This window comes from Mus caroli, unplaced genomic scaffold (assembly GCF_978045245.1).
Source record: "Mus caroli unplaced genomic scaffold, Mus_caroli_1 scaffold_13, whole genome shotgun sequence".
NCBI classification, from domain to species: domain Eukaryota; kingdom Metazoa; phylum Chordata; class Mammalia; order Rodentia; family Muridae; genus Mus; species Mus caroli.
This window is the reverse complement of record NW_028227268.1, coordinates 6,779,733-6,798,707: the sequence shown is the minus strand read 5'-3', so window position 1 is coordinate 6,798,707 and position 18,975 is coordinate 6,779,733. Positions and strand designations below refer to the sequence as shown.

General features: G+C 51.2%; 1 protein-coding gene across 1 annotated transcript; it reads right to left on the bottom strand.

Annotated features, from left to right (window-relative positions):
• Nucleotides 1-3,018: 3,018 nt before the first annotated feature.
• On the bottom strand, nucleotides 3,019-18,662 carry Fads6 (fatty acid desaturase 6). Its single transcript, XM_021175986.3, has 6 exons — nucleotides 18,302-18,662; nucleotides 17,541-17,707; nucleotides 7,540-7,720; nucleotides 6,555-6,742; nucleotides 5,500-5,679; nucleotides 3,019-4,956 (listed from the first exon to the last, which is right to left on the bottom strand). Exons 1-6 carry the CDS (start codon nucleotides 18,462-18,464, stop codon nucleotides 4,807-4,809), a joined length of 1,029 nt encoding a protein of 342 aa, XP_021031645.1. The 5' UTR covers nucleotides 18,465-18,662; the 3' UTR covers nucleotides 3,019-4,806.
• Between the last annotated feature and the right edge of the window lie 313 nt (nucleotides 18,663-18,975).

Genomic DNA, 18,975 nt, shown 5'->3' with positions numbered 1-18,975 from the left:
CCCATAACCAGACTGAGAACCAAAACACAGTATCCCAGAATCCTCTGCTCAACTAATCACTCCCCACTTTGTTTGTTTGCTTTGTTTTGTTTTTCAAGACAGTGTTTCTCTGTGTAACCCTGGCAGTCCTGGAACTCATTCTATAGACCAGGCCGGCCTTGAACTGGCAGAGATCCACCTGCTTCTGCCTCCCTAGTGCTGGGATCAAAGGCGTGTGTCACCATTGACTGGCTCCACCACTTTCTTATTTAGAGGTAAATATGATTCTCTAATATGTCATTGTGTTTTACGCCTGCCCTAGAAGACTAGTAGGTAAGATAAATGCTGCCCACAAGCCTATACATAAATTATTTACTTATGTAGCTTATGTATGTGAATATTTTGTCTGCATGTACATCTGCACACTAGAATTTGGTGTCAGACAGTTGTGAGCTGCCATGTGTGTGCTGGGAATTGAACCCAGGACCTTTGGAGAAAGCAGTGCATACTCTTAACCACTGAGCCATCTCTCCAACAATAATTTATTTACACATGCACTGTTTTGTTTTGCTTTTCAAGACACAGTTTCTCTGTGTAGCCTTGGCTGTTCTGGAACTCACTCGGTAGACCAGGCTGGCCTTGAACTCACAGAGATTCTCCTGCCTCTGCTTCCCAAGTTCTGGGATTAAAAGTGTGAACCATCATTGCCCAGTTTCTCTCTCTATTTTTATATACACCCGTCTCTCTGCCATGTGCTGCTGCCTTGGAGCTCAGAGGGCTTCGGAGCCACCGGAGCTGGTGGGCGTTACATGCAGTTGTGAACATCTGTCATGGGTGCTGGGAATTGAACTCTGAGCCCCTGCAAGTGCTCTTAACTACGGAGCCATCTTAAATGGTAACATAGTTTATATTTTGTGACATGAAAATTACTTGCTTGTAAGTCAAGTTTTATTAGGACAACACCATGTTCATTTTAAAATATATTTTATTAATTTTTTGAAAATTTTATATAATGTATTTTGATTCTATTCACTCCCTATTTCTTCCCCAATCCCTCCTAAATCCATCTCACATCTGCAACTAAATGTTTTTTTTTTTTTTTCAATAACCCACTTACATATAGTCATGGCATGGTGGACTTATCAGGGGCCACACCCTTACAGAAAACTGAGTCACCCTCCCCAGAAAACACCAGTTGTCAGTGGAACCTCAGTCAGCCACAGGGACTTGTAAACTCCTCTCCACTTGTGGTGGTTTGAATGAAAATAGTTCGCATAGGCTTATGGGGAGTGGCACTGTTAGGAGGTGTGGCCTTGGTGGAGGAAGTGTGTCACTGGGGGTGGACTTCGAGGCTTCAGATGCTTAAGTCAGGCCTAGTGTCACTCTTCCTACTCCCTGAGGATCCAGTAGAACTCTCAGCTCCTCTCCTGCCCGGTGTCTGCCTGCACGCCACCATGCTTCCCACCCTGATGGTAAATGGACTAAATGTCTGAACTGTAAGCCAGCCCCCAATTAAATGTTTTCCTTTGTAAGAGTGGCCATAGTGTTTCTTCACAACAATAGAAACCCTAGCTGAGACGCCCCTCTATTCTGTAATCATCACTGGCTTGATCTTGTGTGGGCAGCCGCTGGCTGCTGTGAGTTTATTAGTGCAGGAGTCCTGTCATGTCCAGAAGTCTGGGCTCTGCTTTGCTCTACCCTAACCTCTGGCTCTGGCAGGCTTCCTGCTCCCTCTTCCACAGTGGTCCCTGAGCCTTGGGGGCATGTTCATCTGGCTGTGACACTTTGATGGCAGTTGAGAAGTTGTGACAGACATCATATTGTTCACAACACCTGAAATATTTATCTGGCCCTTTTCACAAAATTTGACACCCTGACTGGACAGACAGCAGGCTTCATGAAGGTGGTGGGGTATAGGGGCCATCTCATTCACTCATCCCCAGAGCATCACACAGTACCTAGCATCCAATGGCTGGCCATAAGGAACTTCTTTTTCCTTTTTCTTTTTTTTTCTTCTCTTACACAAGGTCTCATGTAGCCTGACACTGAGGAGGCAGAGATAGAGACGGGCGGATCTCTGAGTTCGAGGCCAGCCTGGTCTACACAGGGAGTTCCAGGACAGCCAGGGCTACACAGAGAAACCCTGTCTCAGGAAAAAAAAATCTTAATAATAAAACCACCAGATATCCTGACATGTAGAAGAAGGAGATAGCAAATCAGACACAAACACCCAAAATGTCTACAGGGATTCCCATTCCAAAGCAGCATCTCTGAGGGTCACCAACATGGGTTCTGGAGTTGCTGAGTTCAAATCCCTATGCTGGACTTCACAGTCATGATGTTGAGAGGTTTAATCTCAGCTTCTTTTCCCCCCATTTATAATATGAGTAGAAAGAATCTAACTTGTAAGGATTAAAATTAGATGGCATACAAATGTCTAGCCTGGCCCAATGGGAAACCTTTAATCCCAGCACTTTGGAGGGAGAGGAAGAGCAAAGTTTCCCAACGCGTGGGCTGTGACCCTTTGGGGGTTGAGCGACCCTTTCCCAGGGGTCACATATCAGATGTCCTGAATAGAAGATATTCACATTAGGACTCATACACATAGCAAAGTACAGGCATGAACCATTAGGAAGGCTGAGATCCACTGAGGTGGAAGCAAAGTGGATTTCTGCGAGTTTGAGGCCAGCCACACAGCAATTGAGTTCCAGAAAACAACAAAACCAGAGCCAAGTAAGTCTGCGTTTGCGGTAAGAAAACAGCCGTGACCGCTCACCAGCAGTGCTGTCCTCTCGGCTGGTCTGTTAGACCACGGACTGCAGAGCCCTGGAGGTACTTCAGGCACCCCCACTGGCTCCCTTACTTCTGTATTCCTAGCTCACATGGTTAGACTGACAGACAGTCACATTGCAGAGAACCTAAGTGACTTGTTCCTGGTGCACCCATGGTATGTATAGTCAGGTCTGATACCAGGGCCTCCAGCGGCTGCCCCCGGAATGAACCCCATTCAGGCCCAGATCAATAACAATGAGTCACTGGTTGTATATTTGGATAGTTTTAATCACTAGCTTACAGTACACTGCCAGGACCCTTTTCTGTCATTGGATTTTTCAGAGGGAGAATTTGCCATTGATGAATCTCGCATGCCGTCAGACCTTAAGGCCTCTTCTGAGCTGCTAATGCATTTCAAAATGAGCAGCAATAGCCTACAGCTAAGCAAGAGGGCGGGGGGGGGGGGACGGGGGGGGGTGGATCCGAAACTGCTGAGCGATCGTCTCAGCAGTGAACAGGAGGCACACAGTCAACGGGGATGAGTGAGGAGTGTGGAGAATCCTCAGCAGAGATAAGAAGCCAGCAGCAGCTAGAAGCCTTTACCCAGCCCAGAAGGAACCCCCGGGAGAGGCTGCCCAAGAGCCATAGCTGGAGGAAAGGGCCCTGGAAGAGGAGGGGTGCTGGGAGAAGACAGGAAGGGTTGTCAGGCCAGTGGCGGCTGCATCTGTCTAGGCCACATCAGCCCCCAGAGATGGGTTCTAGCAGGCTGGTCAGCCCATCCCTGTGTACCCTCCCATCACCAGAGCAGTACACCCTTCCACCCAGTGAGTCAGCTAGAAGAACAGCCTCGTGTTCTTAATCAAGGACAGTTTCGTCACTTGGGAGACAGTTGGCTATCCCGGGATTCATTTTTGACTGTCATGATTTGGGCTCCCAACATCTAGTCAGTAGAAGCCAGTGCTCAGCACAGCCTGCCACAAATCAGCCAAAGAAAATGTCAGCAGCGGGGAGGCGAGGAGCTAGGTTATGACCTAACAGTGGCCCTGGCGTCCTGATGCATGCAGGTCTAACCTCATCTGTCCCTCCTTCAGTCTCCACTGGGCCTTTCCATAAACCTCTCTGCTCTGCCATCTGGCTGAAGCAGTGCCCAGCCTCTCTCGGTTGCTGGCTTGGCTGGTTCTCAGTGTTGTTCCCCAGCTTGGCTTCCTCCTAGTGTTGGCATCAGTGGCTCCATTATATTCCCACCCAGCTTGCAATCCTTCCTCCCAGAGCCAAGCCGAGCCCTTGTCTTCAGCTTTCCTATCTCCTTCCCCTACCCCACCCCACCCCTCACCCCCCCTTCATTCCTCTCTGCCCTCCTCCAGCCTCATCCACCTCCCAGTGATTCTGCCACCCCCCCCCCCCCAGGTTGGAGCCTTCCAAACATGGAACAAAGCAGAGTTGTACAGAGCTAGCCGAGGTCATGCTCAAAGCTGGCAGTGCCTTCTACAGTTTTGCGCCTGCGCATGCTCCCTTCTGGAGCACTTCTCTGGAAATACACTCCCTTTCATCTCACTGACTCTGTGGGTCCTAGAGCTGAGCCCAGTGTGGCACAGGCTCCTTCAGGTGAAGAACAGGGGAGGGGGTCTGCTAAAAAAAAATAATAATGACCTCACCCTGTTCACCCTGTTTACCCTAGGAGAGGGCCCTGGGGACTAGAACCACTGAAGGTACAGGAGGAAGCAGCAGCCTGGGCACTGAGGAGAGCTGAGCCGAGGAGGCTGGCTCTGGCTCTGAGCCCCCTCCTTCTGGACATAGGATGCCACCTCACCTGTCACCAGCCCCCTTAGCCCTCCCCTCTGGCTCAGATGCAGCAGAAGGAGGGATGCTGAGATGGAGTCAGCCGGGGCCAAGGTGGATCAGGATGCACAGCCTCTGAACTGATTCCATTTCTTCTCCCAACAGTCTCCTTTAACTCAGATCCCAGGACGGTGCCAGGTCCACCAGCCCGCACCCCCTCCCCAAGGGCCAGCAGTACAGGAGGGCCAGGACTGGGCGAGGGAGGGGGCCCAGCCTTCATTGCACCCCCACCAGCTCAGTGATGGGCGGGGCATGCACCATGAACTCCTCATAGCGGCTGAGGAACAGCTGGAGTCGAGCCAAGTATGAGTCTTCATTGTAAGGCAGCTGCTTCTCGTGGAGAAACTTCGACACCAAGGGTTTCACCTGAGAGAGAGTCACAGGAGCGCTCTCTGAGTCAGGGGCCTGCCCGCCCCAGGAGCTCTCCTTTGTTCAACCCTAGCCATTACCTGCTTGGGAAAGCCAGGCGCTGAGGTGTGGAAGAGCTTTTACACCCTTCTACCCTACCCTAGAGGGGAGGAATGGCCTCACCCCCTCATCCTTTAAGACTCTTGACTGCATGCCCACCCTCTACAGTTCAAGGGATGAACAACCCCCTCTCTGCCAAGCATCTTGTTTGGGTCAAACATTTCAAATCTAATTTGCAAAGCCATCAGGATGAACCCTGTCCCCTCCCATTTTACAGACAGGGAAAGTGAGGCTCAGTGAACTTGCCCAGAGTCACACTACTACTAGGAAACCCAGGTGACTGTGATCTAAAACCCATGTTGTCACTTGTACTCCAGGCTGCCCTTCTTGGGTGACTTTCGGAGAGGCCACTGATGGGACTGGGGGTTCAGATGTACCCAGAGGTTCCCACCGCCCGCCCTCAGATGGGCCCTTCCACCCTGCCGCCCAGCCATTTGCTACCTTCAAGCACATGTGGTCAGAGAGCCAAGGGAAGAGGTGGTGCTCCACATGGCAGCTGATGAGGGAGTGGCCGAATGCCCAGTCCAGCACCGGCTGCCGTGGCAGGTTCAGAACCCCCAGGGTCATCATGTGAATCCGCCTGGGCTTCTTGTCCGGGGAGAACATAGGCAGTCCGATGTGCTGTAACAGACACATGGGTCACACCCTGCTTAGGGGCTTAGGCGACCCTAGGTTGCCTTCCCCAAGCATACAGGGGCCCTTGGGACCCTACAGGTGTGAAGGCTCCTGGGCTAACCCAGTCTGCAATGAGCTGAGTCTTTCCCACATCTGGGCCTCCCTCCATCTGGACAATGAGGGGATTTGCCTATGTAGTTTTTCAGATGTCCGTGACTCTCACAGCTTGCTCTTGTGAACTCGATATGCCTCCCACTGGTGGCCTCCTTCTGCCGGTGTGACGAAGCTCAAGTAGAGCAAAGTGAGGGCCCAGCCAATAGCATGAGGCAGGTCAAGGGCAGGGCAGGAGCTGGAGGGTCTTCAAGAACAGCCAGGAGTTCAGCATTCAACTCTGGCATCCTTTCTATAGGGAGATCTTCCTACTGCCCTATGGATGAAGACTCCCACTAGATCTCCCTACGCCCAGCACTCAACACAGCCCTAGCTAACCTCTTCATTCTCTCACCGTGTCCCATCTACCTGTCTGGATTCAGGTGCGATACTTGCTCACCTCCAAGGACTCTACACCCAGGGTGGTGCCTAGTGGAGAAGGTGCTTGTATGGACTGTTTGGATGAAACAGTCCAAGAGGAGGCACACACTTGACCTTGAATGATGAGTAAGGTGTAAACTGGAGAAGAAAGCAAGGAGGGTCTTGCCAGGACCAGGCAAAGGCCTTGATGAAACCCAAACTTCCTGTGATGACCCACAGTGACGGGAGGGACAGCGATTGGGAGAAGGCTCCTTTGGTGACCTCTCTCTCTCCCTAAACGTTGGCCTGCTGTCAGAACCCTGTAAATAAATGTTCCTCTTCCCTGGCTGAATCCAGGACCCGGGGCTTACCTGGAAGATATTGACATGGAGATAAGGGTGGGCCAGCAGGGATCTGGTGAGCAGCATGCAGGCCAGTGCTGAACTGGGGTTCTTGAAGCCTGACACATTCATGAACAGCCAGTACTGAGAGTAAAGGCCCAGGCAGATGAAGCCCAAAGTCCGCAGTGCCGTCCTGGGCTCTTCCTTTCTCAAATGCTCTGTGAGAGAGACAGGAAGTAACATAGCAACACCTATAGCCTGCAGTGTGGTTTGTATGGGACATCTACAAAGTGGTCCCCCTGCACTCTCTTTAAGATTTTCTGGAGCCGGGCGTGGTGGCGCACGCCTTTAATCCCAGCACTCAGGAGGCAGAGGCAGGCGAATTTCTGAGTTCGAGGCCAGCCTGGTCTACAGGGTGAGTTCCAGGACAGCCAGGGCTATACAGAGAAACCCTGTCTCAAAAAACCAAAAAAAAAAAAAAAAAAAAAAGATTTTCTGTTATAAACGTGATGTGGTGTGTGTGTGTGTGGGTGTGTGTGTGTGTGTGTGTGTGTGTGTAAGTGCTGGTGCCCATGGAAGCCTGAGGGATTAACTGATTCCCCCTGAAGCTGGAAGTTACAGGGGATTGTGAGCGTCCCAGTATGCATGCTAGGAGTTGAGGTCTGAGCCTCTGGCACAGCAGGGAGAAGGCCCTCTTACCATCTAAGCCATCTCTCCAGCCCTGACACACACTCTGTCATCTGTGGTCTCCATGTGTTTTCACACTCTCCTTGAACAAAGTGAAGAACCTGAGGCAGGCAGGTCAGATTACCTACTCCCGGTCACCAGCCAGTAAGTGAAGAACTGACCTGGAGCGGCCCGAGGTTCTTTCCACCCCCACTTAGCTTGGCTGTCTTTGACAGTCTTGACCTGTGACTCTCCGCTATGTTCACAAGCAGGAGCCACAAAGCCAGGAAGGAAGCAGAGAGGGATTGGCAGGGCAAGTCTGTTCAGGACACTCAAATCCAGTACTCACCAAGAGCTACCAGTGGCGTTACGATGGGGACCAAAAGCGGCCCAAGGAACATGTAGACGTAGCGGTTGAGGAGAGGCGCCTTCCACGTGCTTGAATCGCCCAGCCCCACCACGTTGGTGTAAACGTGGTGCAGATTCACGTGGTTGAACTTAGCGAACTCTGCAGAAAAGGCTGTGCACACCTAGAGGCAGAGACAGAAGGGCACCTGGTCCCATGGACACAGCTGAACGAAGCCAGAACCTAGTCCCCGTCACTCCTGAGCCCTCCTCCTCTGCATCCACAGCTGTGCATGTCCATCATCTCTCTCTCTCTCAAGCGTCATGACCCGAGATTGGCCACACACTGCCATGTACTCGGTGTGGCTCTGCAAAGCATTTAGGGACAAGGAGGTTGGATCCCTGGATTGCCAGTCTCCCTGTCAATGCAGGAAAAGCTGGAATCCACCACAATTCTGTGTGCAGCCCTGGGAAACAGCCAAGTCTTCGTGACACTCCTTGGCAACCTGAGCTCATAGCAGCAAGGAACATTTCCAGGTCTTGAAGGTGGTTGGAGGGTGCACAGGGGTCATGTCCTAAAGAGCCAGAGGGTCACTGAGGCACTAGTATGCACTGAGCCAATACCTACCTCCCTCGAGTGACTCTTTTTGGTATAGGTCCACAGTGGGAGGGATTCTCCAGATGTCACTCACCACAGGGCAACACATTCTCCAGCTCTGACTCCAAGGAGAGCAATCCTTCTGAATACAGAAGAGGTGCTTATGCAAATATATGCAGATGAGCATGCAGATACAAGGCTCCAAGAATTTTATCCAGGCCAGAATATTGTGCCGACTTTAGTGAAGATGGCTTCCTGTTTCCAGGAGCAGGAAAAGCTGCCCAATACCAGCTTCTGGGAGGTGGGTTGACTGCAGGGGCATGCCCTGAGCACCAGGTCTCAGAGTCAGGCCTGCCTTGCCCACTGGTTCACCAGTGTGTGTTTCATACCCAGGGCTGTCCCACATAATAGAAAAAGCTAATTCCTTTTGTTTTATTAATTAATTTGTGTGTGTGTGTGTGTGTGTATAAGTGTGTAGCACATGCGTACATAAATACCATGATGCACGAGTGGAGGTCAGAGCACAGCTTTGTGAAGTCAGTTCTCTTCTTCCACTTTTATGCAAGTTCCAGGGATCAAACTCAGGTCACTCGGAATGAATAGTGAATGGTTTTATCTTCTGAGCCATCCCTGTGGCACCAGGTCCCTCTGCAGACCAATAGTAACTGTGCTTGGAGCGGGTGGTGGTTTGAATAGGCACATTCATGTGCTTGAATGCTTGGCCCATAAGGACTTGGCATTAGTATAGGAGGTGTGGCCTTGGAGTGGGTGTGGCTTTGTTGGAGGAAGTGTGTCACTGTGTAAGCGGGCTCTGAGGTCTTACTTATGCTCAAGCTCCACCCAGTGTAGACACAGTCTCCTCCTTGCTGCCTATGGATCAAGATGTAGAACTCTCAGCTCCTCTTCCAGCCCTAGTTCTGCCTGTGTGCTGCCATGCTTCCCACCATGATGATAATGGACTAAAGCTTTGAACCTGTAAGCCAGCCCCAATGCAACGTTGTCCTTTATAGAAGTTGCCTTGGTCATGGTGTCTCTTCACAGCAATAAAACCTAACTAAGACAGAGAGTCAATGGCAGAACCAGCCTGGTGCCTGACCGGGACTATGAATCTAGAGAAAGGTACCATCAGGTACCTGAAGGCTTTTCAGCAAGGTCCCAGGCACAAGCCCAGGCCCTCAGGTGTGACTTGTGTGCTGTGACTTGTGACCTGTTACCCACTTGCAGTATCAATGAGTGCTTGTTGCCTTGTGCTATGAACAAGAACTGATCTGAGACTATCTGGGTCCCTGTCTTTTGTGTGTATGTGTGTGTGTCCACATGTGAGTATGCACGTACACCCAAGTGTCTGCCAGGGCCAGAACTGGGCATCAGATTCCCTGGAGCTGGAGTTACAAGACAGTTGTAAGCTGCCCAACATGGGTGCTGGTATCTGAACTGTCTAAGGGCTCTTAACCTCACCCAGCCCCCTCAGTATCATTTAGATGCTCTCTCCTGACAGAAGAAGGAGCGCGCCTTGGAGGGAATGTGAGTTGTAGGTTTTGTGTGCCCATTTCCTAACCTCTCATGAACAGTGGGGTCTGAGCACACGCTGCTGAGGTCTTGTAAAACTGGGTTACTTTCCTTCTGGAAACTGCCTTCTTTTTGTTGTTGCTGTTGGAGACAGGGTCTGGACATATAGCCCAGACTGGCCTGGGACTCTCAGTCTTCCCGCCTTAGCCTCCTGGGAGCTGGGCTTGCAGATACATGCCACCACACCCAGCTGTAAAGGACCATTTATAAGTCTTACCCAAGAGGTTTTTCTCATCCAGACCTAGAGAAAGTTCCAGAAATCTGCAGGTTGGTGTGGCTTCTTTTTAAAAATATTTATTTATTTACTGTATATGAGTACACTGTAGCTGTACTGATGGTTATGAGCCATCATGTGGTTGCTGGGAATTTGAATTCAGGACCTCTGCTCACTCTGGTTGGCCCCACTCCCTCCTGCTTAAAGATTTATTTATTATTTATTATTATATCTAAGTAAGTACACTGGAGCTATCTTCAGATGCACCAGAAAAGGGCATCACATCTCATTACAGATGGTTGTGAACCACCGTGTGGTTGCTGGGATTTGAACTCAGGACCTTCAGAAGAGCAGTCAGTGCTCTTAACCACTGAGCCATCTCTCCAACCCTGGTGTGGCTTCTTAATACCACTCAGCAACCTCTGTGGTGGGTGCCTTCTGGAAGACTCAACAGCTCCCTTTGTCTACAGCATTCGCACCCTGAACGGCCAAGACACTTTGAGGGCCAAGACACTTTGAGAGCGGTACACATTGGGATGGGGTCCCTTCATTGACACTCGGGGGCCCTCGAAATTCTCAGAGTTTGTTCTCTTAAGCATCAGGTAGCACCTGAGGGTGTTGGGAACCTCATGTTAGGCCCCCGGGAATATTGAGGAGATCTGAAAGTTACAGAACCCCACTGCTGCCAGACCAAAACTCGAAGTGTTCTCTTCTGGGGCCTCACTGCCGTCCCTCCCGTATCCTAAGAGCTGTTAAAGCACACCTCTGTCCACACTCAGGCACTTGCTTTTCCCCTGAAGAGCACGTGAAAACCCAGACAGCAGTGACATGCGTGCCATATTCGGGGTCTATTTGTTTAAAAAAAATATTGGAGCCGGGTGTGGTGGCACATGCCTTTAATCCCAGCACTTGGGAGGCAGAGGCAGGCAGATTTCTGAGTTCGAGGCCAGGCTGGTCTACAAAGTGAGTTCCAGGACAGCCAGGGCCTCGAAAAACCAAAAAAAAAAAAAAAAAAAAAAAGTTGGTGGCTTATTTGAAGTTACCTGATTGTTTTGATGGACAAGCCTATGCTCAGGCCAGACCACTCAGAGCTGGGCAGGGACCAGCTGTTCCCTGGAACCAGCCAGAGGGCTCTTAGGGGAAAGCGGACGCTGGGCACCTCAGTGTAGCCTGAGGTTGCCCTACCTGAGGGACAATGATTACCCCTGCTCTCCGCTTTCCTTCTTACTTTTTGTTTTTTTTCAAGACAGGGTCTCACTGTGTAGCCCTGGCTCTCCTGGAACTCACGCTGTAGACCAGGCCTCGAATTCAGAGACCCGCCTGCCTCCCTGAGTACTGGGATTAAAGGCATGTGCCGCTGCCTCCTGGCTCCACACCCCTCTTCCTAATCCTGCCCAAACGGGTCCATTTCAGGAGTGACCCCTCTATGGCCTTTGCTTCCACCTGGAGACCCAGGTCGTGCCCTTGAGTCTTCTCGCTCCTCCCATCTGTCTCTCACTAGCTGGCACCTGGCCAACATCCTCCTGCAGCCCCCTTCTGGTCACCCCAGCCTGGCCCTGCAATCCCTCCTATCTTCCTCCTGATCTCTCCACCAACAGCCTCCAACCAGTTTCCTGCTCCACTTACCACAAATCAAACTAGCAGAGTGACCTAGTTTTAACTTAATTCAGGTTATGATGTAATTTTATACTTGTTTTTGGTTTTGTTCTGATATTGCAAGACTGGGTTCAGGACAGCCCTGGCTGTCTTGAAACTTGCTCTGTAGACCAGGCTGGCCTTAAATTCAGAGATCTGCCTGCCTCTGTCTCCCAAATACAACACCCACCACAGCCTGGCCCTACCACTAGACTTTTAAAGCTCTGCTTCATGACAAACTACTGCTTAATCACAAAATAGAATAACTTTTAGAACGAAGTCTATTTGGCTAGAAGACAGAGTACCAGTTCCTCAGCCTGGCAATGGCCTTCTTGGCCTCTTTCACCCAGGCCCCTGTGAGAGTCTAGCAGCTTCCATAATCTCACCAGCTACTCCTCTAAAGTTTCTCCATGGTTTCTCAGCCTCCACACCACTGATATTAAAGACCAGGTCACTTCCCCTACCCCCTCCCATTTTTCATGAGTGTGTGTGTGTGTGTGTGTGTGTGGTGCATGCATGTGGACAAGTGTGCACATGGGTAAGCGTGCCTACGGAAGCTCTGAAGTTGATGATGTCAGAACATCGTCCCAATCGCTCTTCCACCTCATCCTTTGAGGCAGGGTCTGTCAGACCAACCCAGAGCTTGCCCATCCAGCTTGTCTTGACAGTTAGCTTGCTCTGGGGATTTCGCCATCTCTACTTGCTGCAGCCAGACTTACCGGTGGGCTGCCAAATCCCCTCAATTTTGTGGAATTCTTGAAATCCAATCTCCAATCTTTATGCTTGCAAGGCAAACACTCATCCCCACAGCTGGCTCATGTCACTTGTGAGACAGTGCACCGTGAGAGTCTACACACATGATAAAAAGGCATAGAGCCAAGCACACACAGGCGCCAACATCAGCTTCCTTGGTCTCGCTCCCGGATGACACATAAATATAATTACTAGGATTAAGCAAGAATGACTGATCCAATCCACCAGACTTCTCTGTCCTACACTGAGATGTCCTGTGAGTCTCTAACTATAATATGGCAGTGTATTTTGTACTGAATATCTGCCCTGGTCTTCTAAATAAAAATTTAAAACGAGAGACAGACAGACAGACAGACAGACAGAATAGTTAAGGGCCAGGATACAGCTCAAAGATGGTGCAGGTCTTTGCACAAGGCCCTTTATCTAATCTCTCTCACCAAAAAAGAAAAAAAAAATTCATTATGGCTGACCTTATTCAAACAAGAGTCCTGGATGGGAGCAAGCGGGAAGATGGTGAGACATGCCCGAGGGTACAGCCTTGACGCGACTGCACCAAACTACAGCCAGTAGAGAGAAAAAGGATCACGACTAGGCTGGGGGTTCTTGGCGGTTTGTACCACAGTGGATGGCAACAGGCATTCCCCTGTGTGACACCCCTCCCAAAAGGGCTCAGCGAGATTCCTAGTGGGCTCTGCCTCTGACTCCACCCCACACCCAAAGCTGAGTTTACAAGGAGGATTTAAAGAGGAGACATAACAAAGAGCTTCCTGACTGGCATGGCTGGTTCCCGCCCACTCAGGGGAGCATCCTTGACTGTGACACTAAAGGCCTTTCAGAGGTTGATCCTTCTCAGCTTCAGGACTTAAACCACGATGGCCTGCTTATTCTACCTTGCCCTGAGCCTTTTGGTGGTCATCCTTGCATGGCATCCTTCCCTGGCCAACCCTAAGGATAGGCCTAGCAGCCTGGGTGATGTAACCCCAGTAGAGAGTGCTTGCTGGGTAAGGCGGGGTGGGAACTTCTTCAGGTATGTCAGAGAGGGGTCTCCAGAGAAACCTCATTTGGTGTGGGTAGGGGTACATGGTTTTGAATACAGCCTAGAGTGCTAGCCCAAATCTATCCTATCTGTTCCAGCTCTCTAGAGCTGGAGAAAGAGGCTGGTCCCACACCAGCTCAGACCCAGTAGGCTCTAAGATCAATGCTGGATTACCAAAGAAAGCCAGAGGTGCACAGCTGATGCCTGGCACTGCAGGCTCTGTAGAACCCCGAGGAACGCAGGCCTAAGACCAGATAGATATTCAATGAGATGGTGTCACCAGGGGTCGCGTGGACGAGGGAAGGATGAAAGGAGAAGACAACAGGATTAGAAGTGACAGCCAGGGATCCGGGAAGGGTCCCATGCACCCTCTGAGGTTCCTTTGTGCCAGGTAACTCAATACAAACACCTGCACCGCCCTGCCAGGCCCTGCAGCTTCTCAAGTAACAAGCACAAAACAATAAACAAACACTGTGGGAAGCAGCCCCATGCTGCCCCTGCGACAGGCAGGCGGTGTGTCACCCCAGGAAGAAACACAAGGCCACACTATGGCTCATGGGAGGCCTGGCAAGTCTGTACCGTCTCATCCAGTGCCCTCAAAGGGTTAACGAGGAGGTGGTGTTATCAAGCTCAGAGACTCCATGAAGAAACTAACCCTTGCTCAAGGTCAGGGAAAACCGCAGGGCCTGGGACTCCAATCAAGTCACAAAGCTACAAAGATATTGATTGCCCCCCACCCCCACACCAGCTAGGTAGGGCTGAGCCACACTCCCCCATGTGTGGGAACCTGTCCTAGAGGGGTGCCTGAGTTATGCCCTAAGGTTGGAAAATGGAGGTGCTTCCCTGACTAGGTTACTCAGAGAGTGTGATTGACCAAACTAGTTCTGCCCACAGCTCAGCAAAGCCCAGCAGCACAGCCAACAGTGTTACAGCATGGGAGGGGAATCCAGGCCTTTCCTTCCAAGCCACAGAACAACATCCGACTTCAGGACAGCCCCTCCCCCTCCCCCCACCCCCCACCCCCACCCCCACCCCTCACACTCACACACACCATTGGCTAACTTTCCCTTCGACCTTGTCCCCAACTGGAATGCAAGGTCATGGTAGACAAATAGAAGCGCTGCTAAGAACTTGAGTGGAAAGAAAAGAAGCAAACATGAGGCCATTTGCACAGGACAGAGCTGTGTGTAACACACAGAACTTGGCCCCAAGGCTGTTTGGGTTCCGCAAGTCACTGCACTGGGTTCTGAAGAAGTCCAAGCAATCTAGGAAGATATCTCAACGAGAGTGTCTCAGTTCCTTGCCTGTGCCGAGTCCCAGTATTAGAAAGATACAAATGATACAAAGTATCCATTACTCCTGCTTCTCCTGGCAGGTTACAGACCCTGACCCCAGGGTCCAACCTGTGCCTATTAGTCTGGGCTGACCCAGAGCTTCCTGGAAAGGAAAGTATCTTAAAGTGGACCATAGGAATCAGCAGCCTGAGGGTCCCTCATGTCCTTGGCCCTTCAGAAACCTAGGCTGGTAGAAAGGATTGAGAGGGAGGGAAAGAGAGGACAGGGAATGCTGGGTAAGAATGTTCCCACCACACAGTGGATGTGATATATCGAAAGGTGTGTGTGTGTGTGTGTGTATGTGTGGGTGTATCTGTGTATGTGTGTGTATGTGGTTGTGTATATGTGTGTTTATGGAGGTATTCTTGTATGTATGTATGTATGTACGTGTACATGTATATGTATATAAGGTAGTTTGAATGAAATTGGCACCATAGGTTTGTAGAGAGTAGCACCACTAAGGAGATGTGGACTTGGTTGAGGAGTGCATCACTGGGAGTGAGCTTTGAGGTTTCAGATGCTCAAGCCAGGCCCCGTCTCCCTCTCTCTCTCCCTGCTGCCTGTTTATCCAGATAAAGAACTCTCAGCTATGTCTCCAGCACCATGTTTGCTAGGACTCCTCCATGCTTCCCGCCATGGATGAAACCTCTGAACTATAAGCCAGCCTAAGTAAATGTTTCCCTCAAGAGTTACTGTGCTCCTGATAGGTGGGGCCAGGGAGCCCTGGGACCAAGGAAAGCAGGCCTGGACCAAGAGTAGGATTGAGGCATGTCCTGGAAATCTTATCCGGAGATCAGCCTGCATGGCCCGGAGCATGAAGCCCTGTGCCACACCCCCACCTTTGTCCCACCTGAGGAGGTCAAGTAGCCAGTAGCCAGGCTTCCCTTCCCCTCATAAGGACATGGCCAGCAGAGCCTGGAATTCCTCCTCATGCTAAGGCGACATCCTCAGCACCGTGGCCTTGGCCAACGATGTACATTCACCCCATAGCTCCTACCCACCCGCAAAGGTTTAAATAGCTTTTGTTTTCCCCAGTTAAACAAGCTGTCTCACGGATGCCTGTCTCCCGAGAGGAGTCTGTTCCTGCTGCCTGAGGCCTGTGTGTGTGTGTGTGTGTGTGGTGTGCATAAAGTTGTATAAAAAGTTACATGATTCGGGGAGCAGAAGAGATGGCTTAACCGTTAAGAGTAATGGCCACTCTTACAGAAGACCTGGGTTCCATTTCAGTATCCATGCCGTATGGCTCACAGCCACATGGAACTCCAGTTCCTGGGAATTCTCTTTCTTTTTTCTTTTCCTTTCCTTTCCTTTCCTTTCCTTTCCTTTCCTTTCCTTTCCTTTCCTTTCCTTTCCTTTCCTTTCCTTTCCTTTCCTTTCCTTTCCTTTTCTTTTTCTTTTCTTTTTTTTGAGACAGGGTTTCTCTGTGTAGCCCTGGCTGTCCTGGAACTCACTCTGTAGACCAGGCTGGCCTTAAACTCAGAAATCTGCCTGCCTCCCAAGTGCTGGGATTAAAGGTGTGCGCCACCACTGCCCGGCTCTGAGGATTCTTTGATGCCCTCTCTGGCCTTCATGGTCATTGTGTACATGTAGTGCACACATAGACAGGCAGTTACTCACATCTACACATAAACAAAAGGAAGGACTCTCAAGATCACTCAGCAAGTTAAACTTGATGGCAAGCCTAAGGGCCTGAGTTGGAATCCCAGGACCCAAAAGGTGGCAAGAGAAAGCTGAGAACTGGAGAGATGGCTCAGCTGTTAAGAGCATTGACTGCTTTTCCAGAGGTCCTGAGTTCAAATCCCAGCAACCACATGCTCACAGCCATCTGTAATGGGATCTGAAGACCTCTTCTGGTGTGCCTGAAGACAGTGACAGTGTACTCACATATATAAAAGAAAGAAAGAAAAAACAAACAAAACTGAGAACTGTTACATGTTGTCATCTGACCTTCACTGGTATGCCATGCCTCATGCAACACCCTCCACACACACGTACAAAACAAATAAATTTATAGAAAGATAGAACAATTGTGTTGGTTGGTCCGCAGAGTAAGACCTTTTCCTGTTCCTAGCAGCTTCTCCATCTACCCCTAAGGGGCCCGGCTGGCTAGGTGAGGGTTCCCTAGAGTAGAGAGAACACTTTTGGTAGAGGATCTGGAAAGGCCTGAAGAACGATTTGTCCAGAGGCTTTTGCCTTCCTGGTGGGCCCACAGGTAAGAAGGCCTAGGAAGGAGAGGTGGAGGAAGGGAGCCGAGTTCTTCCTGGAGGTTACAGGAGCAAAGAGTTTCTCAAGATGGCTCAGCCATCAGCAGGCATAAGTGGAGCAGGCTGCAGAGCTGGAGCGCTGTGACACTGCCCCCCAACATCCTGACACACCCCCGACTCCACCTCACTGTTCACCCCTTCAGACAATAAGCCCTGATTGCAGAACCAGGAGGCTTCTGTGAGGCCACACATTCCCGGAGCAAAACTGGCAAGCTGCAGGAGGCCTCCTGCAAGGAAGAAGAAACTCCATCCACCTTTGGCCTAGTGCTACAGAAGACGAGGACTAAAGGAGTCGGAGGACAAGGAATGCCTTGAGGGGAGAAATGTTTCTGCTGCTCTGTCAATTTTATCAAGATTATCATGAGATAAATCACGTTCATCGCCATCGACAGACATTGGAACACGTAGGATGCGAAACTGCTCACTAACGCCAACTCCCTCTCAAGGCCTTGGATGAATACCCGGGTACACACACGCACATGCACACTCCCTCTGTATCACACACCACACACTTGGATCTACCCACCCTCTGTGGCAGCTCCCTGTCCATGTGAATGTGCACACAGAGTTGCCCAGCAACTGCCCCATCCCACCAGGCTCACCTCCAAAAAGAAAATCATCAAGATCTTGCCCCAGCGTTTGGACTCTGTGAGGGCGCTGTGAGTGGCCAGGTGGCTGCCCTTGACGGTGAGTGTATAATGGCACACACCCAAGATTGTGATGCCCGTGGCAAAGGCCAGGATATTATGGAAGCGGAGGCACAGGAACCCTGCAAAGAGGAGGGATCAGGGATCAGGATCTTTCGCCAGCTTTTGAAAATATGGGTCCAGACCCACATACACACGCTTTCCCAAATCCGGAGCCAAAGAGGGCCAGCCTTCGGCCTGTGACAGGTTCCTCTAAGGCCTGAGAGCGGTGGTTTGACTTTCTCTGTGGGATTTGGGACACACAAAAAAAATCCCCACTGGGCTTTCCAAGGATATTTTGCTGTCCTCGTTCTGCCCGGTCACCCTCCTGAGCCCCAGCCAGAGCAGAGATGGGGACTGGATGTCACAGAGCCATTAGACCGCTAGATGTGCAGCCTCAGTCCTACTCGTCCCATCTCCGGTGTCCCCCGTAGAACATGCTCTTCCCTTCTTCCGGTTCACTCTCCCCTTCCCCACGGCTCCTTGTGCAACTTTTTCCTCCACCACTTTCAAGCATCGGACTTCCTCCCACCTCCAACGGGACATGAGTTGAACACCCCCAGCTAGACTTTGGAGAGTGAGGTGGGATCCAGGATCCTCAAGTCCTGAGGTTCCCTTCCAGCCTGCACCACCTTCAGCCGCGCCACCCCCATCCGCAGCCCGTGTCTCCGTCTTACCTGCGGGCAAGGCGAGCAGGCTGAGAGCGAGGATGGCGCAGTCCACACCGTGGCGCTCCCACCACGAGCTCGCTCGCACCACATCCTGCACCTGACGCTCCAGCTCTTTCAGCAGCGCCTCAGCAGCGCCGTCCCCCGGAGGCGCACTGCGAACGGTCTCCATGGGTTCCCTGGACTCACCGAGCTGGGGACCAGCGAGGAGGACCCGGGGATTCGGGTGTGAGCTCGGTTGCTGAGAGAACACACTGGGAGGAGGGGAGGAGCGGAGGGGCGGAGTCACGCATCTGGCTGGGACACCACTAGCCTGAGGTCACCGTGGGAGGTGCGGGGTACCTTCTGCCACGCACAGCCATGACCCGTGACCTAGGCGGGGCCTAGAAGCAGCCTCTCCTGCCAGCCCTTGATACCAGGGCAGCTTGGGGAGGGAGGAGCTAGAGCGGTGCGCGGGGTGGGGAGATGACCCTGAGACAAGGACCAACCTGGGGTAGAGGGAACAGGACTGGGACAAAGTAGCAGACACACACACACACACACACACACACACACACCCAGGCCTTAACTGTTCACCCACCTCCTCTCAGTCTCCATCTTGGGTTTGTTGTGCGTTCTTAGTCCCCAAACCCAAGTATTTTTATCTTATTAAATTATTAATTTGTATGTGTAGATGTGTCCAC